The 22,278-nt window shown below is 51.1% G+C and overlaps 1 protein-coding gene across 2 annotated transcripts; it reads right to left on the reverse strand.

The window, feature by feature from the left end:
- Positions 1-336: 336 nt before the first annotated feature.
- Positions 337-22,007, reverse strand: MEOX1 (mesenchyme homeobox 1). Of its 2 annotated transcripts, XM_005584368.4 has the most exons (3): positions 21,146-22,007; positions 3,436-3,608; positions 337-1,972 (listed from the first exon to the last, which is right to left on the reverse strand). In XM_005584368.4, exons 1-3 carry the CDS (start codon positions 21,612-21,614, stop codon positions 1,850-1,852), a joined length of 765 nt encoding a protein of 254 aa, XP_005584425.2. In that variant the 5' UTR covers positions 21,615-22,007; the 3' UTR covers positions 337-1,849. The 2 variants fall into 2 exon arrangements, with proteins under 2 accessions (XP_005584425.2, XP_065387699.1); XM_065531627.2 differs by lacking the exon at positions 3,436-3,608 and having other exon boundaries at positions 342-1,972.
- Between the last annotated feature and the right edge of the window lie 271 nt (positions 22,008-22,278).

Consider the following 22,278-nt stretch of genomic DNA (forward strand, 5'->3'; position numbering starts at 1 on the left):
AATTTAAACATTGGGAATGGTTACTTTGTGGTCAAGATTACTCTATTAACAATGTTTTGTTTACAAAACATTGACTATTTGATAGGTCATAGTTTAGGGAAACTGAAAGCTAAACTTTTACAATGAGAAATGAAGACCATGCATTTGCATGGGAGAAAAAAAAATTTGGGGGCAACAATTATATTTGGTACCTACCTTTTGAAAAACTAAAGGGGGACAGCTCTGTCTAGATCATTTCTTGCCGTTTTCTCTTGCTTCTAGACATTGTCTGGTCAATCAGAAGGTTGCACACAAGAGCTGTTGTTGTTCGCTCTGCAAAGAAAAAGGCCTGGGAACTTTGCTTTTTATTGATTTTATTTCTCCAAGAGTTTTCTTACAAAGTGAATTGACCTTGCACAATTAGTTTGATGTAATCTTAAGAAAATACATGAAGTATGCTTTAGAAAAAATCATGCTCTAACCAGCCATCTCATTTGGCAATCATTTTCCACAGCTCTTGCCCTTTTTGGGGTGGAGAGGTGGGGTTACATGTGAATGATTACATCTGCGTACAAGAGATCCAAACTCACGTTGACCTCCCTCTGCAACACCAGCTGGTGTTGGGAGACAGAGCGCTGAGGCAGCCAGGGCTTCAGTCCCTCATGCTCTTTGGCCAGCAGTCCTCAAGTGGCATCTCCAGAAGACCTGGCTGAGGTCTGGGCAGTCCACACACAAAAACCTAGCATTTCCTCCCACAATAACAGCATTTGTAGAACACACAGCAAGAGCTTAAATCCATGCCATGGAGGAAAAGGGATTTTCTCGTCCCCCTTTGCAGTCACAGGACACTGTAGCTAGAGAACCTTCTATGCCAGGGTTCCGCATCTCCAGGCCCTCATCCGAGCCCTCCTTATTATCTCCCCTCCCCTCCAGAATGTAGGGGACACTTTCTAGACTCTATGTTGTTTCCAGCCCATAGTTGTTCAGCCCAGCAACTGGGCATCTGGAGAGGTTTTCAATCCACAAATCGTGGATTTAAAGGGAGTAGCTGCTCCTTTTCTCTGGAGCACAGCCCAACAGCCCCTGCTATATCCCTAAATTGATTTTGATTTTGAAGCAGCAGGTGCTGTCATGGGTTCATTCTTGTCCACCCAGTCAAGCCTGTGTGGACGGGCCTATATGGGGACACAGAAACCTACATGAGGCTATTTTTCTGTCTTCTCTAGTCAGTGCTTATAAGTGTCCCCACTTAGCCAACAAATTTGGAGATAGGGATGGGTTTCTGGCTTGCAGCAGCTGAGTTGCTGTCCTTGACTCTCCACATTCTGATTTTTCTTGGGGTTTGGGGACAACTAAGGGGCCCCAAAGCCTCAGATGTACAGCCCATAGAGGAAGGTGGGCAAGGGCGTGTGTCTCCATCATTTCCTTCCTTTTGAAGCATTTACTATCCGAGTCGCCAGCTGGTTCCAAAGCGTCTCTCCCACCAGGCCAGGTGGTGTCCAGACCAGAAGGAGGCCTGGCTGACACAGGAGAACGGCAGTAGGAGGAGGCATGGGTGGCAGCCAAGAGACCCTGAGAAGCAGTGTCTCTGAAGCTGTTTCCAGATTCATCCGGCCTGGTAGGATCTCTGTCTGATTCCATGAGAGTGTGGGAGCAAAGGCCCTAGGGAAGAGGCTGCTAAGAGGTTGGATAGAACTTCCTGGACAACTCTAAGACTCCCAGGAATGCTGGGCAGTTTCATATCTAAGAGTCAGTGAAAGATGTGGAGAGGCTGCCCCGGCTGGGGAAGGAAGAGGGTAAAGGTGGCATTGGGGTGGGGGTAGTTGGGTAGGGGGCTCAGTCCTTAGTCATTTTTCCTCCACGCAGAATCTCACTCTGAACTTGGAGAGGCTGCAGAGTCCCCATCCTCGGGGTCCTGCCCATTGGGGGAGATGGGCTGACCTCCCTTCACACGCTTCCACTTCATCCTTCGGTTCTGGAACCACACTTTGACCTAGGGGAGGAAGCAAAGGAGCCTGGGCACTCCAGGGCTGGTGTGACCTCCTTCCCATGTCAATGCTCAGGCTAGCCAGGGTGTAACTCCAGGGACCCCAGCTTGAAACCATCACTTACCACTCTCTACTCCCCAAACGCCCCAGGAACTAAGACCAAAGAGAGGACACACCAATCTGCCCAGAGGTCTGTCTTGTGTCTTGGGATAAAGCCCCAGACAGGGGAACATGTTCTAAAAACACTCTGCATTGGCCCCACCCTCTTCACATGCCCTGCCCCACCTGTGCCAGGTCCCCCTGCGCCCTACCTCCATTCCCCAAGGGTCTGGGAGCAGAGGTCATCAGCCTTATCCTTAGGCACATTTATAGAGAACTTTTTGGTTTAGATAGCTCTGGTCAGCACATTTTCTCATCTAAGCTTGAGTATTACCTGCAGGATTATGGTCCCATTTTACAGATAGAGACCCAGAGGTCCCAGGGCTAGAAGAAGTGATAGAGGCAGGACTTGAATCTAAGTCTTCTGATTCAAAATCCAGCCCTCTAGCAGAGCGCTCTATCAACTGAAATCTGCTATCAAATATTACTGTTATTATTACTATTATTCCATATCAGAGCCTGGGTGTGGGGGTGTGGGGTGGCTGAAGGGAAAGTCCAAAACAAAGGGCCAGGGAAGTTTTTCTCAAAGTGTGCCCAGGAACCAGCTGCATATCCAGATCGCCTAGAGAACATACTAGAAATACAGATTCTCAGGCCCACTCATTATGGTAAAATCTCTCTCCAGACCTCTGGAATCCATATTTTGAACAAGTGCCTTAGAGGATTCCAACATATACTCAAGTTTGGGAATAGCCAGACCAGAGCTCCCAACCTAACTGCATATGAGAATCACCTAGGGGGCCTTTGAAAAATTCTGAGGCCTGTATCCCATCCCAGGCCAATTAAAATCATCCCTAGGGGTAGAGCCCAGACATCAGCACTATTAAAATCTCCCCAGGGGTTGGGCATGGTAGCTCACGCCTGTAATCCCAGCACTTTAGGAGGCCGAGGAGGGCGGATCACCTGAGGTCAGGAGTTTGAGACCATCCTGGTCAACATTGTGAAACCCCGCCTCTACTAAAAAAGAAGACAAAAATTAGCCAGGCGTGATGGCGCATGCCAGTAGTCCCAGCTACTCAGGAGGCTAAGGCAGGAGAATTTCTTGAAGCCAGGAGGTGGAGGTTACAGTGAGCTGAGAACGCACCACTGCACTCCAGCCTGGGTGACAGAGCGAGACTCCGTCTCAAAAGACAAAAAACAAAAAACAAAAAAACCCAAAACTCCCCAGGCTATTCTCAGGTATGGCCACAGTTGAAAACCACTGGACTGGCTGGAGGAAGAAAAAGAAGGTGAAGGGAGTGGTGGTGGGAAAGGAGGGAAGGGAGGGAGATGGGAGAGCAAATAAGAGGAGGGGCCGCTGGGGGCGCACCTGGCGCTCAGAGAGGTCCAGGTTTACCGCGATCTCGTATCTGCGGAGCCGAGTCAGGTAGTTATGATGGGCAAATTCCGCCTCCAGCTCTCGCAGCTGCTCCTTGGTGAAGGCCGTCCTCTCCTTGCGGGCCTTGCTGCTGCCCTCCGGCTTCCCTCTGTTCTCTTGGTTGTCTGGGGAGAGAGGACCCCAAAACAGGAAGACATGGGCTGAAGGAGATTCCATTCCCTTTCTTTTGCCCTTGAGCAACTAGGCAGTCTTTCCCACTCTCCCTTAATTTTACAGGATGCTGAGAAAAAAGCTACACTGTCCTTTTTATTCCTTCTGGTGTCTTACCCATATTAGAACTGGGAAGGTTTTTTTTTTTTTTTTTTTTTTTTTTTTTTTTTTTTTTTTTTTTTTTTTTGGCTGTCCCCTGCCCCTCCTCCCGGAACTTTCTTTTATTCCCAAAGCACAAGAAGCTACTCTTGGCTGTTTAATGATCTCTACTCCCCAGCCCACCCCCCAGTATGACATTACTTGTGGTCATAGGCTTGAGGGGTGAGATGCTCTAAAACAAAGCCTCAAACTATGGTCCTCAGATCAGCAGCATCAGCATTACTTGAGAGATTGTTAGGAATGCAAATCCTAGTCTCACTCCAGACCTACTGAGTCAGAAACTCTGGGGATGGCGCTCAGCAGTCTATTTTTGCAAACCCTCCAGATGCCTCTGGTGCTGTTTAAGTCCGCCGCTCTAAGACCTCATCACTCAAAGGAGTGCCTGGGTGCCAGCAGCATCAGCAGCACCAGGGAGCTGTTCAGATCTGAAGGATCTCAGGCCTGCCCCATACCTACCTACCGAATCAGAATCTGCCCCAGAGGGCCAAATCTGGAAAACCATCTGGACCCCTCTGAAGGAGGTTGCATGTTAGATTCAGTGGGGCTCAGTCATAACTGTCAACAGGGTCAGGGAACACACTCTGTGCCAGGTGCTGTACCTGACATATATTAGCCTCTTAATCCTCAATAGCCCAACCAAGTGGTTCTAGTATTAGTCTCACTTTATGGACCAGAAAATGAACACAGAGAAGTTAAGCAAATTGTCCAAGTTTATTCAGCCAGGGGGTGTGGGAGACAAGAATCAAATTCAGGCGATTTGACATACACATATTGTTCAAATGAAAAATATGTAGGGGCCAGGCGCGGTGGCTCACGCCTGTAATCCTAGCACTTTGGGAGGCCAAGGTGGGCGGATCACGAGGTCAGGAGTTCGAGACCAGCCTGGTCAACATGGTGAAACCCCGTCTCTACTAAAAACACAAAAAGTTAGCTGGGCATGGTGGCACGCGCCTGTAATCCCAGCTTCTTGGGAGGCTGAGGCAAGAGAATCGCTTGAACCCAGGAGGCGGAGGCTGCAGTGAGCCGAGATCACGCCATTGCACTCCAGCCTGGGCGACAGAGCAAGGCTCCGTCTTGGGGAAAAAAAAAAAAAAAAAAAAAAAAAAAAAAAAATATATATATATATATATATATATATATAGGAAGGGCTTACAAACGATAAAGTCCTGAACAAATAAAAGGGGTTGCATGGTTATCTCTTGAGCAGACGGGTGGGAGGCAGCTCTACCTTCACTTTAATGAATGGAGGTGGTGGGTGGAGAGGAGGTGGGAAGAAGACCACACACCTACACAATTAACTCGCGATGCATGCCACATGGCCAGGGAATGGCTGCAGGAGCCATGCGTGCGCGGCTTTAACATTTAAAAGTCGTTGGCTTCATTGTCCTCCTTTTTCTTTTGTTTTTGAGACGGAGTCTCGCTCGGCTCACTGCAAGCTCCTCCTCCCGGGTTCACGTCATACTCCTGCCTCAGCCTCCCGAGTAGCTGGGACTACAAGTGCTTGCCACCACGCCCGGCTAATTTTTTTTTTTTTTTTTTTTTTTTTTTTTTTTTTTGTATTTTTAGTAGAGACGGGGTTTCACCGTGTTAGCCAGGATGCTGTCTATCTCCTGACCTCGTGATCCGCCCACCTCGGCCTCCCAAAATGCTGGGATTACAGGCGTAAGTCACCGCGCCCGGCCCATTGTAATTTTAGACACGGAAACCGTGGCTCCGAGTGAGGTGCTTTACCGAAACCTGCGCCCCAACTTCCTGCTCCCTGAAAGACCCATCTCTGCCTTGCTGGAGAGGAGTGTTGGAAAGAGGGATCCGGTGTTTTCAGAGGCCGGGTTTAAGCTACCTGGGCGGCTGGGCTGGGGAATTCAGACCAGCTAGTGTAATGCAGAGAAGCCGCCTACGCAGTCGGCTAAGCAGCCGCATTGGGAGTGGGTGGCGAGGCAGAAACCCCACATTAACCCGGCTATCCGCTTTGGAGCTTTGAGCCTAGCTGGTTCCCCTCCCAGCACCTCCCTCTATTGCTTTCCACTCAATCCCTTTGTATTTCAGTTTCCGCGTCCTCCGCCTCCGCGCCCGTCTGCCTCGGGCTGGGCTGCTCTCTAGCAGTACGCGCGCGGTAAAGTGATTTGGGCACTTGGCCCGGCCAACCTCGCTTTGCGCGTTCCCGGCCCCCGCCGAGGCATGGAAGGGGAGTGGGTGCCGCCGTTCCGGGAACCCGAGAAAGCGGGGGAGGGGCCTGATAGTCCCGGTGCCTGATAGTCCCGGTGCCTGGGTCAGGGGTGTCGTGGCGCCCTGGCCCGGGGGTCCGCGTCCGAACCGGGTTGGCCGCCCGCGGGGCGCGCCCGGGAAGCAGGGCAGGGGGCCGAGTTCCCGGCGCGGGCTGCCTGCCCGGCGGCCTCTAGCTCCAGGCCGGAGAAGGCAGGTCCAGACCCCTCCGGAAGCGGGAGCGTGGGCTGGAGGGAAGGACGCGCAGCCCCGGGCCGGGGTCCCCGAGGAGCCCTCCGGCCTTGGCCGCCGCCAGTCCCGCGCTCCCTCCTGGCAGCAGGCCCGGGAGGGTCGTTCACAAGCGGATGACGGGCTTCCTGTAGCACAGCCCGGCCCTCGGGCCTGGAGAGAGGCAGGAAACCTGGGCTTAGACGACGGGCGCGGTCGGGGACTGGTTTCCCAATCTCCTCCTGTCCCGAGGCTCAGTGTTTCCCAGCCCTTCCTTTCCACGGTTGCGGGGAGTGGATGGCCCAGAGGACTTGCTCAGAGGCTTGAATCCTGAATCTCCTTGCTGGAGACTGAGGAAATCACTTAACTTCTCTGGGTGTCGGTCTCCTCATTAAGAAATTGAGGAAAACAATTTCACCTACCTCCTAGGGTTATTGGAAGACTGAACGCGTTAATATGTGTGTGCAAAATGCTATTAAAGTTGAAAAGTGGCGGCTCACGCCTGTAATCCCAGCACTTTAGGAGGCCAAGGCAGGCGGATGACCTGAGGTCAGGAGTTCAAGACCAGCCTGGGCAACATGGTGAAACCCCGTCTCTACTAAAAATACAAAAACTAGCCGGGCGTGGTGACGGGCACCTGTAATCCCAGCTACTCTGGAGGCTGAGGCAGGAGAATCACTTGAACCCAGAAGGCGGAGGTTGCAGTGAGCCGAGATTGCACCACTGCACTCCAGCCTGGGTGACAGAGTGAGAATACATCATAAAAAAAAAAAAAAAAAAAAAAAAAAAAAAGCCACGAGCGGTGGCTCACGCCTGTAATCCCAGCATTTTGGGAAGCCGAGGTGGGTGGATCACCTGAGGTCGGGAGTTCGCGACCAGCCTGACCAACACGGAGAAACACCGTCTCTACTAAAAATACAAACAAACAAAAAAAATTAGCCCAGTGTGGTGGTGCATGCCTGTAATCCCAGCTACTCGGGAGGCAGAGGCAGGAGAATCGCTAGAACCTGGAAACCGGAGGTTGCATTGAGCCCAGATTGCGCCATTGCTCTCCAGTCTGGGCAACAAGAACAAAACTCCCTCTCAAAAAAGAAAAAAAAAATCTAAAAATGCTGGACAAATATATTCTCCAATTTATCAGTTCCACGAGATGACACTGAAGGGCTAGGATAGAAACAGCTGCGCTTCTTGAAGGCTTCTGAGTGTGCCCAGAGGCATCCGCAGCTTTAACCTCACCACAGGGCAGCCTATGAGTGAATACTGTTCTTACCCCCTTTAGTACTCTTACCTGGGTTTGTGTGATAATTTGATTAATAGCTGTCTCCCAGGGAAACACTTTTTCTCACTCTAGCATCTAGCCATAGTTGCTTCTGTATCTGGCACAACTGCCCCCCCCCACCCCGCCCCCACCAGTTCTGCACATAATTCTCCTAGAGAGAAGAGGAAAAAGTACTTGCTAAGTATTTGCTAAATCATCCTGTTATACAGAGGAGGCAGCCTCAGACAGGCCCAGGAACTTGCCCAGTGTGCCTGGCAGCTTTTAGGTGACAGAAGGGAGATTTGAACCCAGATCTATCTGATTAGAAGCAAGGCTCTCCACTGTCTCCTGGCTAGCTGGCCCAGGTTGGGGCCTGGAGCTGGACCATGGCTGCTCGGCTTGTCACCACTTCCAGAGGTCCTGGGGGCACTATCCGATTTGCTACCCATACCTACTCTCCAAGGCCTGCTTAGGTGTGTACAGGTGCCTCATGGTGTCCCCCAAAACAACTTTCCCCGCCCTAGTTCTGCACATAGTCCTCCCTAGAGAGAAAAGGGAAAAGCAGGAGAGGACCCTTTTGGAGTTGGTCTTGGCCTGGTTGTGTGGGCAGGGCAGCTGACCACTGCCAGCCAAGCTATGCCCCATCCCTGGCCACCTCTCCTGTCTGTCATTGTCCTGATTTAGCCTCTGGGGCAGAGGAAACAGGAAGCAGCAGCCAGGGCGGGAACTGAGGGTCTCAGCTAACCCCCTGTGTGAACCTGGGGGCAATACCTACTAATGGTGGGTGGGATGGATATTGGCTCTGGGAGAGCGGTTGTCCCTTGTCAGCTTCCCAGAGTGGGATCAACGTTCACCACTGTTGGAAATGATGAAGGGACCAGAAGTATGGGAAGCAAGCTATGAAAGTTGAAGTGAAAGTTATGGCTCTCTTTGTTCTGCAACAGTATTACAAATTGCAACATATTCATCAAGATGGAAACACTAAGAGCACTTGCATTCCGTTTCTGGGAGCTGTTCGGTCATCCTGCTCATGGGCATAGTTCGTGCAACCTGCCACATGAAAGTAACTCTTGCTAGGCCAGGTGTGGTGGCTCACGCTTGTAATCCCAGCACTTTGGGAGGCCGAGGCGGGCGGATCACAAGGTCAGGAGATAGAGACCATCCTGGCTAACACAGTGAAACGCCGTCTCTACTAAAAATACAAAAAATTAGTTGGGCATGGCGGTGGGCGCCTGTAGTCCCAGCTACTCAGGAGGCTGAGGAAGGAGAATGGCGTGAACCTGGGAGGCGGAGCTTGCAGTGAACCGAGATCGTGCCACTACACTCCAGCCTGGGCAATAGAGTGAGACTCCGTCTCAAAAAAAAAAAAAAAAAAAAAAGAAGGAAAGTAACTCATGCTTCCCAGGATGGTCTGTTCCCAGGATAGTAGGATAGTACAGCTTTGTTAGGGAGCCTTCCTCGCCTCTGTGGGCCTCAGTTTCCCCATGTGTAGAAGTATGGGATTGGAGTGGATTCTATTTCTGCCAGGGAGCTGGTGTCAGAGTTCCTTCCCAGGACATAAGCCCTGATGCCCTACACTCCCTACTCTCTCTTCTGTTGGGAACCCCTAGCCTTGATGAAGTCTGAGGCTCTTCCAACTTCACATATTCTTGTCTCAGCTCCTAGTTCCTCCCTTCAGTCAGATCTGAGGTCTTACTGTATGCTCTGTCCCAAAGCCCTCCCCAGTCTTCCCGTGGCTCAACAATCAGGGCTCTGCTAGGCCGTTTCTCTCGCCCTGCCTCGAGCTGTGTGGAGGGAAGTTATATATGCAGAAGTGTTAGAGGACCTGTTGGTGAACCTGGGCCTTAGCACTCGTAGGTGAGTGAGGCACTGAGGAAGAGCTTTTGGACCTTGGGCAAGTCCTTTAGGTTCCTGGAGCTTCAATTTCCTCATTTGCAAAGCAAGAATAGCTACACCTGCTGTGCTTATCAGGCTGAGAAGTAACATGAGCTGGATAGCAGGCGTTAACACCTAGGGCAGTGCCTGGCATGTCATTGAAGCTCTGTTCACGAGAACCATCAGAAGGAGTTCTACTGGAGATTATATCTGAGATGACTCATGGGCAGAGTTAGAGCACTATGCTCCTTAAGGCACCACATCTCCAGACCTGTGTGAAAGGGTTATCTTTTAAATGTCTGGCCTTTCAGCTGCTGCTGCTTCTTCTTCCTTCTTTTCTTTTCTTCTTCCTTCTTCTTCTTCTTCTTTTCTTTTCTTCTTCCTTCTTCTTCTTTCTTCTTTCTTCTTTCGCTGAGTCTCACTCTGGTCACCCAGGCTGGAGTACAATGGCCTGATCTCGGCTCACCACCACAACTTCTACCTCTTGGGTTCAAGCGATTCTCCTGCCTCAGCCTCCAGAGTAGCTGGGATTATGGGCGCCTGCCACCATGCCAGGGTAATTTTTGTATTTTTAGTAGAGATGGAGTTTCGCCATGTTGGCCAGGCTGGTCTTGAACTCTTGACCTCAGGTGATCCACCCGCCTCAGCCTCCCAGAGTGCTGAGATGACAGGCATGAGCCACTGCACCCAGCCTAGGCCACTATTGCTGCAGCCTTCGGAGTCCCATGATTCCAGGCACAACACCTAGATGTGTCACATGGCAATTCACATCACTCCTCCCGCACTGCTTCTCTCTTGGGGGCCACAGCTGCCTCTTCCAGGATTACGGAGGGAGGATGCTGGCCCTCAGTGGGCTGCCTCTGTGGTTAGGGAGGAATTGCCCTGCCCCAGCCCCTGCATGACCCTCACCCTCTGCTGGAGCAGGGCTGTGAGGGAACAGTCAACTGCCCAGAGAAATGCAAACAGCGTATGTGTGATTGAGGTTTCCACCATGAGCTTCCACACCATCCAGGGCAAATTATTTCATACGTAGCTGCCACATTTGGCAGGCCTTCCTAAAGTGAGCAGACAGCTTTATCAGAGCTACGGGGAGGTTCAGACAGACCCAGTGGAACATGCCTTTCTGGAGTTCTGTACTCTACAGTCCAACTCTGAGGGCACCAATTTACATAAATTCATATCCAAACCAGACAGGAGGCCAAATGCCTCATATTCAAATAGCACTGTGCAGTTGACAAGGGATTTCTTTCCTCCAAAGAGAACTTCTTTTAGGCTTTCACAGATACTACAGAATCATAGAAAGTAGAGGTGGGAGGGACTTAGAGATGATCAATGTCACCTTTTCATTTTATAGGTGAGCCTAGAGAAGGTAAGGAACTCATGTAAGGATACACAGCAAGTTAGGGGCAGAATTGGGCCTAGAACTCAGATTTTCTTGATAGGAAGCTGTTTCCACCCTATTGGGCTGTCTCCTATCGTATCCTCTTAATTATTCCATTAGGTAGGTAAGGTACACATTAGCCCATTGAACATACGAGCAATTAAGACTCAGAGACTAAATGACTTGCCCAAGGCCCCTGAGACCAGTCTAGGGCTATAGCCTCGTGTCACACTGCCCTCGGGAGAGGATGAGTATGGAAGCTGTGCCTATCCTAGGGGCATTGTCTGGGTCTGGGTTCAGATCTGTCTCCCTGGGACTCCCCAGAGAGGGAAGAAGAAGGGAATATTTGAAGCATGACATCAGTAGGTGAAACCTTGGCAAATCCTCTGAAAATGGTGTCTGTAGCTTCCTGCACTGTCACAGCATGGACACTTTGATGTCCTCGTAAGCTCTCCTACTTTCAACCTCAGAAGGAGCAGTCAAAGCCCATGGAAATAGACAAGACTTGGATGGAGCCAGCCCAAGACTGGTTGGATGTTCACATCCAGGATCTCCCTGGCTTCCTGGGGTTGGCCTGACTCTCTCACTGAGCCCTGCCCCACCCCCGTGTCCAGGCCCTTTTCCTCTCCTGTAGGTGCCTAAAGAGACATGGGCAGGGCTCCCAGCCTCTCTGAGGAGCCCAGGAGTGGGGCCAGGGAATTCAGGGGATGTTTCATGGGAGAAAGGCAGGTTCTTCTGGAATGAAAATGCCTAATGCTGGCTGGGTGCGGTGGCTCACGCCTGTAATCCCAGCACTTCGGGAGGCTGAGGCGGATGGATTATGAAGTCAGGAGTCGAGACCATCCTGGCTAATATGGTGAAACCCTGTCTCCACAAAAAATACAAAAAATTCGCCGGGCATGGTGGTGGGCGCCTGTAGTCCCAGCTACTTGGGAGGGTGAGGTAGGAGAATGGCATGAACCCAGGAGGCAGAGCTTGTAGTGAGCCAAGATCGCGCCACTGCACTCCAGCCTGGGTGACAGAGCGAGACTCCGTCAAAAAAAGGAAAAAAAAAGCAAAAAAACCCTGGTGCTATAGTCTTTGCTGAGAGTCCCAGGTGGGGTGGGTTGGTGAGGGTTTCAAGAGGGGATGGGGAGGTTTCAAGAGGGGATGGGGAGAGGCATCGGTAGTTCTGGGTTTTGTTTATGTTTATAAGTTCCATATGTCACCCTCAGCTGTCACCAAAGGAAGTGTGGGCTTGAGACCCAGGCCCACTGCTCACACTGTTCCTCTACCTTTGCATGCAAAAAAAAAAAAAAAAACCTGAAAAGGATGGGGGTGGCTCCTGGCCAGAGGCCAGCGAACCAAACTGGGTGAGAAGCCCAAGTTATGGGCAGAGAGGGAGTTGGGGAAAAGGTCCAGTTCTGGAGGTCTGCAGGGGCTGTGAGTCCTGCCTCTCAGGCAGAAAGGATTCTGAATTATCCCCCCTCCCTGGGCCCAAGTGCCGCTGATTTATTCAAGCCAGAGAAATAGGTGAGTGGGCAGGACTCCTGAGTCCCTAGCATGGGAGAGTGGCGGAGCAGAGCTGAGGCAATTCCTGGGCTGACCTTCTTACAGCTCACGGGCTCACTGGACCTTTCCCTCTTCGATGTTGGTCAGGATTCTGCTGCCTCAACAGAAATGGACTTTCTCCAGAGCTTCCGACTGTACCTGATCAGGGGCCTGAGCAAGCCCAGGCATGGGATTTGTGCTGGAGCCTCTGAGTTCAGATGGTGGCCAAGGCCTGAGTCCTGCTTTGGGCTCTGAGCTTTCTTTGCTTGTCAGAAGAGGAGGTTAGGGGAGCTCTAACCAGGAGGCCGGGGATGCCTAGAGGGATACTGGCCGAGTGTGGAATTGCTGTCTCCCCTCCCACGCTGGCCACTCTGGACCATAAGACTTCTTCCTCACTGGGGGTTCTGGATATGGACTCGGGACAAGAGGGGCTGCTGCAGCTGTGCACCCCTCAAACCACACCCCACCCAGCACTGCCACAACCCTAGGCCAGTAGCATCATCAGTATCAGGCAGGACCGGCTGATGGCAGGGGGCAAAGACTCCAGCAGAGCTCAGGACACTCTGGCCTGTCTTTGAACGTGGGAAACCTGGTGTAGCCAGCTAGCATCAGGGGAGGACTTTAAAGAGAGAGGAGTGCTCATTTGCAGGTTTGGGAAAACTGGACCTAGGGGTTACCAAGTGTTGGCTGTGGACTCTGTATCTCTGATGTCATTTAGTCCCACAGCCACCTACCTTATGAAGTAGGTACTGCTATCCTCATTCCTCAGAGGAGACTGGGACTCAGGGAGGGTTAGGATTTACCCACGTCCACACAGCCAGGAAGTTGTGGATCAGGAACCTGAACCAGGGCTACCTGGTTAATGCACTTGACCTTAGTCTCTGACCACCCTTCCTCCTATTACTGTGCTGTGTGGCCCAGCAAGGGGGTGAGCGTGGGCATGAGGTCACTTGTATGGGACTTGGCATCACTCTGGTGACCCAGGTGACACTTATTGGGGTTGTTCATTTATTTCATTCTCATCTCTACCATTGCATTCTTTTCTTTTCTTTTCTTTTCTTTTTTTTTTTTGAGACAGAGTCTCACTCTGTCGCCCAGGCTGGAGTGCAGAAGTGTGATCTCGGCTCACTGCAAGCTCCGCCTCCCAGGTTTACTCCATTCTCCTGCCTCAGCCTCCTGAGTAGCTGGGACTACAGGTGTGAGCCACCATGCCCGGCTAATTTTTGTATTTTCAGTAGAGACAGGGTTTCACCATGTTGGCCAGGCAGGTCTCAAACTCCTGAACCTCAAGTGATCCACCCACCTCAGCCTCCCAAAGAGCCGGGATTACAGGCGTGAGCCACCACACCCGGCCCCATTTGCCTCTTTTCTCCCTTGCTCTGTCAAACAGCCCCCTTCTTTAGAGATTCACTCCTAAAACTGCCTCCAAGTTTTTTTTCTTTTTTCTTTTTTTTTTTTTTGAGACGGAGTCTCGCTCTGTAGCCCAGGCTGGAGTGCAGTGGCCGGATCTCAGCTCACTGCAAGCTCCGCCTCCCGGGTTCACGCCATTCTCCGGCCTCAGCCTCCCGAGTAGCTGGGACTACAGGCGCCCGCCATCCTGCCCGGCTAGTTTTTTGTATTTCTTAGTAGAGACGGGGTTTCACCGTGTTAGCCAGGATGGTCTCGATCTCCTGACCTCGTGATCCACCCGTCTCGGCCTCCCAAAGTGCTGGGATTACAGGCTTGCAAGTTTTTTTTCTTTTTTGAGATGGAGTCTGGCTCTGTCACCCAGGCTGGAGTGCAATGGCGCGATCCCGGCTCACTGCAACCTCCACCTCCCAGGTTCAAGTGATTCTCCTGCCTCAGCCTCCCAAGTAGCTGGGACTACAGGCACATGCCACCACGACCAGCTAATTTTTGTATTTTTAGTAGAGACAGGGTTTCACCATTTTGGCCAGGATGGTTTTGATCTCTTGAGCTCGTGATCCTTCCACCTCGGCCTCCCAAAGTGCTGGGATTACAGGTGTGAGCCACCGTGCCTGGCCAACTGCCTCCACTTTTTATGTCTGTTCTTGGTGTAAGATAGGAATTCAGGGATCTGCTTGTGGCTAGAAACAACTTCCTGTCTCAGTGGAAAATCTCTACCAGCCGACAGGACCCTGAGCTAGGAAAGCTCTGGGGTTGGGCACACATCTGAGGTACTGCTTTCACTAAGGGGGTTTTCAACTGAAAGGTCTGTGCCACAGCTTGAACCTTGTCCCTTGTTCCTGTCCCCATACAGTCCCTGTATGGACTGAATTGTGCTTCCCTCCCCAATTCCTATGTTGAAGCCCTAACCCCAGTACCTTAGAGTGTGTCTGTATTTGGACATAGGGCCTTTAAAGAGGGGATTAAGTTAAAATGAAGCTGTTGGGGTGGGTCCCAATCCAATCTGCCTGATGTCCTTATAAGAAGAGGAGATTAGGGGCCCATACCTGTAATCCCAGCACTTTGGGAGGCCAAGGTGGGCAGATCTCCTGAGGTCAGGAGTTTGAGACCAGCCTGGCCAACATGGTAAAACCCCTCTCTACTAAAAATACAAAAATTAGCCAGGCATGGTGGTGCACGCCTGTAATCCCAGCTGCTTGGGAGGCTGTGGCAAGAGAATCACTTGAACCCAGGAGGCAGACGTTGCAGTGAGCCGTGATTGTGCGCCATTGCACTCTAGCTGGAGCGACAGCAAGACTCCGTCTCAAAAAAAAGAAAGGCCGGGCGCAGTGGCTCACGCCTGTAATCCCAGCACTTTGGGAGGCTGAGGTCAGTGGATCATGAGGTCAGGAGATTAAGACCATCCTGGGTAACACGGTGAAACCTCGTCTCTACTAAAAATACAAAAAATTAGCCAGACGTGGTGGCAGGCGCCTATAGTCCCAGCTACCCAGGAGGCTGAGGCAGGAGAATCACTTGAACACGGGAGGCGGAGGTTGCAGTGAGCTGAGATCACGCCACTGCACTCCAGCCTGGGCAATAGCGTGAGACTCGGTCTCAAAAAAAGAAAGAGAAAGAAAGTACACTCTCCAGGAGGTATTTGCACACTCATGTTCATTGCAGCATTATTCACAATTGCCAAGAGGTGGAAGCAGCCTAAATGTTCATCAACAGATGAATGGATAAAGAAATTATCCATTTGAAACAGAGTGAGACTCCGTTTCAAAAAGAAGAAAGAAAGAAAGAAGGAAAGAAGGAAGAAATTTGGTATATCCATACAATGGAATGTTATTGTCTTCAGAAAGGAGGAGGTCAGGCGTGGTGGCTCACACCTATAATTCCAACACTTTGGGAGGCCATGGTGGGAGGATTGCTAGAAGCCCAGAGTTGATCACCTGCCTGGGCAGCATAGCAAGGCCCCATCTTTCTAAAAAAAAAAGAAGAAGAAGAAGAAAATCCTGTCACTTGCTACAACCTGGATGAAACTTGAGGACATTATGCCAAGTGAAATCAGCCAGTCACAAAAATGACAAATATTGCATGATTTCACTTATATAAGGTATCTGAAATAGTCAAATGCTTAGAAACAGAAAGTAGAATGGTGATTGCTAGGGGGTGGGGGAAGGGAAAAGGGGCGTTGTTTAATGGATATAGAGTTTCAGTTTTACAAGATTAAAAGTTCTAGAAATTGATTGCACAACTACTGTACTGTGTCACTTAAAAACTGTTAAGACGGTAACTTTTATGTTATGTATATTTGACCACGATTTTTTAAAAAGGAGATTTCAGGCCGGGCGCGGTGGCTCAAGCCTGTAATCCCAGCACTTTGGGAGGCCGAGGCGGGCGGATCACAAGGTCAGGAGATCGAGACCACAGTGAAACCCCGTCTCTACTAAAAATACAAAAAATTAGCCGGGCGCGGTGGCGGGCGCCTGTAGTCCCAGCTACTCAGGAGGCTGAAGCAGGAGAATGGCGGGAACACGGGAGGCGGAGCTTGCAGTGAGCCGAGATCGCGCCACTGCACTCCAGCCTGGGAGACAGCGTGAGACTCCGTCTCAAAAAAAAAAAAAAAAAAAAAAAAAAAGGAGATTTCAAATATAAGATGTCCCCGGTAAGAAACCTCAGAAGAGTTGCTTTATGAAACAACTGCAAGCTAAAGTGAGAAAATCAACACAGACTGTAGCAGATACTAGACTTTGAAACTTCTTAACTGTAGCTTTCTTTGATACCATGTTATATACAAGTGTGGCTATAAATATTTGAAAAAGAAGGATAAAAATATTATTGTAAGGGGTTGTTTTTGAGCTGGTGATTTTTAAGTAGGATTTCAACAGGCAGAAGTATGGGGAAGGGGAGGGTACTCTAAGCAAGGAGAAACCACCAGAGCACAGTCAGAGACAGGGAAGAAAATGCAGGATGTGTTTGCAAGGTCAGTCCCCTGGTGTGGCTTCGTGGCAGGGGTAGTGGAGGGGAACTGGGGTGGGGAGGTGGCCTGTAAAGCGGCATCAGGAGGGAAGAGGAGAGAGAGGCCTATTTGTGGAGTTTTATACCTTAGGCAAATTTGTGGTTGGGCAGGGGCAGGCAGAGAGCAGGTCTTGCAAAGAGAAATTGGGGCAGGACAGCTCTGGGAACACACGTGTTGGAGCTGAAGAAGGATGAGACAAATCACGTCTGATTAAAGGCACGTCTCAGCAGAGTGAGGACATGAGAGCAAGAGGGAGCAGTGCTGAGTTCTAGCACCACAGCTTTCCCAGGCGGGCGATCGGATTCACCTGCAGCCACTCTAATCACATGCAACCTTCCCTTGAACCCCATCAGGAAACCACCGCAAAATCCCTCATTCCCATAAATTAAAGACAACCACAGTAGCAAGGACAGTTTGGGGGAAAACAACAGTGGCCTCACAGCTGTCCCTGCCAGCAGGGGTCTTTAACCCCCATTGGCCTAGGGCTGGGAGTGGTTTGGGTAAGATAACACCATGCTTGTCTCCAGGGTGGGGAAGTGCCAAGGGCCAGGGACCCTGCTTTCTTTCTTTCTTTTTTTTTTTTGAGATGGAGTCCCGCTCTGTCACCCAAGCTGAATGAAGTGCAGTGGCATGATCTCTGCTCATTGCAACCTCCACCTCCTGAGTTCAAGCTATTCTCCTGCCTCAGCCTCCCAAGTAGCTGGGATTACAGGTGCCTGCCACCACGCCTGGCTAATTTTTTCTTTTCTTTTTTTTTTTTTTTGTATTTTTAGTAGGAACGGGGTTTCACCATGTTGGCCAGGCCGGTCTTGAACTCCTGGCCTCAGGTGATCCGCCCAGCTCAGCCTCCCAAAGTGCTGGGATTTAAGGCGTGAGCCGCTGTGCCGGGCCAACCCTTGCTTTCTTGATAATTTCTTTGAGTAGATCAGCTCCAGATTCCACTGGGAGTGAGCAGGGAGCAGTTGAAGGAGATGGCAGAGGAGGAAGGAAGAGCAGAGAACATTCCTTTTGCAACAAACTTTCCATTTCTGGGGGCTTCTCAGCCTCTCAATACGGGGTGCATTTGCCAGGCCCAACTCACCCCACAACCTCTCCAGCAGGTCTCTGAGCTCCTGATGACAACTGGACCAAAATGATTGCCAGAAGTTCCCTAGACTCAGGAATTTCTGAGACAGCACAATTGAAATATTCAATTCCACCATCCCCATAAATATAGAAATATTTGTCAGACCTTATCTTCTGAAGGCTGGTTCAGGAAATATGGGCCTAATACCATTCATAGCTGCTATTTATTGAACTCTCACTATGTGCCAGGCACAGAGTTAATCTCATGGATCACTGCATCTAACCTTCACAGAGAGACTCTCTATGGAAGGTGCCACTGCTATATTCCCATTTTACAGCTAGGGAAACAAAGGCTGGAAGAAGTTAAGAACTTTTCCAAAGTCATGCAGCCAAAAGTTGCCGTGATGACACTGTAGCCTGTCTGTCTGGCCAGGAGGAACTATGGAAAACACGTTTCTGATCAATGATAGTTAACCTTCCAGGGACCACTCAGCCTGGACTTGGGGAGGCCCAAATGCAAGGGCACTCCCAAACCCTCTGTAATCAAGAACAATAATATTTTAAGGCAGGCTGGGCTCGGTAGCTCATGCCTGTAATCCCAGCACTTTAAGAGGCTGAGGCGGGCTGATCACGAGGTCAGGAGTTGAAGACCATCCTGATCAACATGGTGAAACCCCGACTCTACTAAAAATGCAAAAATTAGCCGGGAGTGGTGGCACACGCCTGTAATCCCAGCTACTCAGGAGGCTGAGGCAGGAGAATCGCTTGAACCCAGGAGGCAGAGGTTGCAATGAGCTGAGATTATACCACTACACTCCAGCCTGGGAGTTAGATGGAGACTCCATCTCAACAACAACAACAAAATGTATTTTAAGGCAATATTTGTAAAAATCAAAATTAATGCCAAAAATTGATAATGAACAAAATATCACAATTTTAGAGATAGGATCCGATTACAGACTCAGGATTGGTAGGGTTGGGTGGGGAGCTCTCTGTGGGTTTGCCTTTTCTGAGCTAAATTCCAAATTCCTGGAGTAGGTTGTGAGCCTTGGGTCGCTTTCCCCCTTCTTTGGGCTCTTATGAAGCTGATATTTCTTGCCTCCTTCCTCCCCTTCAGTTAAATTCCAAAGGAGGACTCAAGCATCTGAGCAATAAAGATTTCCATGCTGAACAGCGAGTTTGTCTGGAATCACAGAGGGATGAGTGAGAGTCAGCTTTCTGGGCCCTGCCTCACCTGCTACTGGTGCTCCCGAGGGGACCCTTAGGGAAGCCCAGGGCCTCTGCGGATGGGAACCTCCCTCCACCAAAGTCTGACTCTGAAGTGTGCAGGCCGTTCAGCAGAGGGTGTCCCTGTACTCCTGGGTGGCCAGCTGCTTAGCGTGAATGCTCTCTCTGCATTGCAGGGCCATCGGTCACTTGCCAAAAAGAGAGCTGGTGCATTTGGGTTTTGCTGAGACTCGGAATGCTGGAAGATTCTGCCTGAGCCCAGCAGGCTCTTGGCTTTGCTATCCCTTTTCAATGCCCTTGGCTCTCAGTTCCCTGGAAAGTGGCAGAGAGGAAGGAGCCACGGTGCCGGGTGCCGCCACCAAGGGGAAAGCTCTTCAACCCAGCTCAGAGTCAAGTCGCTGAGAGTCCCTTCTCATCCTTAGCACATTTCCTACCTGGGGTAGGATGAGTTAGTTTGCGGGATGGGGATCTAACTGGCTGGAGGTTTAAAGGGCCCTTCTATTTAGCAGCCGCAAGGGCTGCTAGGGTTCCTATTACTCATTGTGAGCTCACTGAGGGGCTTCTTCAAGCAGGGAAACCAAACATCATTTCAAAATGAGGATTGCGTTGGAAATCTACTGAAGGGTGTGACATCGGGGGCCTGAAGCCTGGGGTTTGAGCTCACTTCTAGAGTGACCAATTCTCCTGTTTGCCTGGGACCATGGGGTTTCCCAGGACACAGGATTTTCAGTGCTAAAACTGGAAAAGTCCTGGGCAAATGGAGATGAGCTGCTCACTCTATTTTGACCCCATTCTTTCTGTGTTCTCACAAACTTTCAGTCTTTCATTTTGCAGATTGAGAGAATCGAGATACTAATAAAACCTGCTGTCCCTATCTCCCAAACCCGTGGGACTCAAAAGAGCTGACGTCGGTATCCCATGGCACCGTAAGCCTCTCCATCAGGGCACATCCCACTGCTGACACACCTCTGCCGGCCTCTTCTTCCTCTCAGCTTGAGCTTTTCTGGGTAAGACCCCTTTACTCACCCAGAGCATTCCTGGGCTTGGCTAAGAGCAGAAACTCGGGAAAGCTGTGCTGATAAAGCAAAGCACAAAGCATTCCCACCTGTTCATTGGTGCCCTTCTTTTCTGGCCTGTCCTTCTTAGCCCCATGGGAAGGTCGTCTACAGGCTCCGACAGACAGGCGTGCCCCTGAGGGCAGCTGTCAGGAGGAAAACAGGGCAGTGCGGGCAGGAGGCTTGGGCACTGCCCTGTTCCGAACAAGGCCGGGACGAGGAACCAGACAAAAGATGAACAGGCAGTGTGAGAAACCAGGGAGGGCCTGGTGGGGAGGTGAGGAAACAGCAGGTCCCCACCCTGGGGAAGAGAAGGGTTTCAGCTGGAATCTTAACAAATAGGCCAACCTCATCCTCCAGCCTCTGGGACTCCAGCACGGACTCCCTTGGCTGCCTGACTCTCCTGGAGGCTGCCCATCCCTCACAGTTCCTTGCGGGGCTGCCTTCCCAGGGGCTCAGCCAGATCTCAGCATGCTAAGTTGTCCCCTTGGCCTGGACATGGCCCAGCTCCACAGGGTGATACCCCAAACCTCAGTCCTCCATCTCCCCCTCACCCCTGGACTCTCCTATCCAGCTGCAGGCCTGCTTCTCTGCCTCTAGGCTCCTGGACACATAGGGTCTTGGCTGTGGGTGGCCACCCAGGGTCCCAGCTTCAGTCTTAGCTCTCAGAGCCTTAATCTCAGCTGACTTCCCTGGTAAACGAGCCCTGTGGCTCTAGCACCACTTGGGGCTGGCCAAAGCATGGTGGGGAGGAGCATGACTCAATGGCAGCCTGATGCAGGAAAGCCTCTCACCAGCCCTCGCCAGTCTGCACCCAGAGGATCCATTTCACGTGTCCAAATCCTTGCGGATCCTGTTTCATTCTCTCGCTGGGACACCCTTCCTGGGGCCCAGGAGTGCTGGGACACAGACACGGTCCCCATCACCAGAGAATCCTAGAACTCTCAGTGGAAGAAACCCCAAAGGTAACTGGTCCAGTCTCCTGCATTTGGATAGGCTAGACAGAAATTCATGGACAGAGCACCTAGGCACAGAGAGGGTGAGTAACTTCCCCAAGGTCACACAGTAAAGGAATGATCAGCTGCTCCTGAGCCACCTACCTGAACTCTCCTTTCTCCGCCTGGATGATTTCTTCTCTGTCTCATTGGCAGTGCTCCCAAACACCCCGTAGTCCTCGCCTGGGCCTCCTGTGGTGTCCACCAGGCCCAGGCTGCTGGTCCCCATTTCCTTGGAACCCCCTGCCAGGCCTGAGTTGGGCCTGCGCCGGGCCTCTGAGACAGGGAAGTGCCAGTTGGGGGACTGTGGGAAAGCAGGGTGCTGCTCAGTGAAGATGCGCTCCTCCTGAGGCAGGCTGTGTGGGGTGGCCGCCAGGCAGGAGGCTGAGAAGTCGGGGTACGCTGCCGTCGCTGTCGCCGGGAAGTCTGGTTTCTGGTGGAAGGAGAACGGGGTGGGCGGGTAGTGGGGTAGCCCTGAGGCCCCATTGCCTTCTGAGTGGGGGTTTCGAAGGCAGCCCCAGACAGGGGCTGGGGGCTGGAGGCTCCTCATGCAGCTGCTGGCCGGGGGATCCATCTGCTGTCCGCTGCACGCCTCAGTCCTTTCAAAGATTTGATTCTTTATACTTTTTATGTTCAAATTTTTAAAAATGCAAAAGAAAAAAAATTAAATAGGAGGGAAAAATATTCAACAGAAAATTTACCCCAGGAACCAAAAAAAAAAAAAACAAAACAAAAAAACTAAAGTCTCTCCTTAAAGTACACACACATGTGGCCAGCTACTCCTATGTGTGTGCACACACCTATATTGGGCTTGCTCCTGCCCCTCCAATGCACCAGCCTGCCTACTGGGGTCCCCTGTACGTGTATTTGTCGCCAGTGACACTAAACATTTTCACTGTCCCAACCCAGAAGCACCAGCTGAGGAGGAGCTCGTCCTGGAGCCCAGAGCAAATGCCTGCAGAGGGCTGGACCAGGGCTGCTGGGACACACTTTAAATCCTGCGGTGGGGAGAGAGTGACAAATTTCTGAAGTGAAATGTGAGAGAGGAGAGGGAGGGGTTAACCCGCACACACAAGATCCCCTCCAACCAAAACCCTAGCAGGCAACTATTAATCATCAGAAACCTTATATGCACATCTAATGGGATTTGCAGATGGAGACTTTTAAAGAAACATTGTCTGTATTTTTTTTTTATTTTAAAGAAAGCAGCACTCACGCGCGCGCGCGCGCGCGCACAC

This window comes from Macaca fascicularis, chromosome 16 (genome assembly GCF_037993035.2).
Source record: "Macaca fascicularis isolate 582-1 chromosome 16, T2T-MFA8v1.1".
NCBI lineage: Eukaryota > Metazoa > Chordata > Mammalia > Primates > Cercopithecidae > Macaca > Macaca fascicularis.

What these genes read in the sequence shown, in the direction of transcription:
- MEOX1 (XM_005584368.4), bottom strand. Translation starts at nt 21,614, where the DNA reads ATGGATCCCCCGGCCAGCAGCTGCATGAGGAGCCTCCAGCCCCCAGCC. An exon ending in GCGGAGAAAGGAGAGTTCAG is followed by an intron (nt 3,609 to 21,145) that starts GTAGGTGGCTCA and finishes CTCTCTCCCCAG; the next exon opens with ACAACCAAGAGAACAGAGGG. An exon ending in TGGACCTCTCTGAGCGCCAG is followed by an intron (nt 1,973 to 3,435) that starts GTGCGCCCCCAG and finishes TTCCTCCCCTAG; the next exon opens with GTCAAAGTGTGGTTCCAGAA.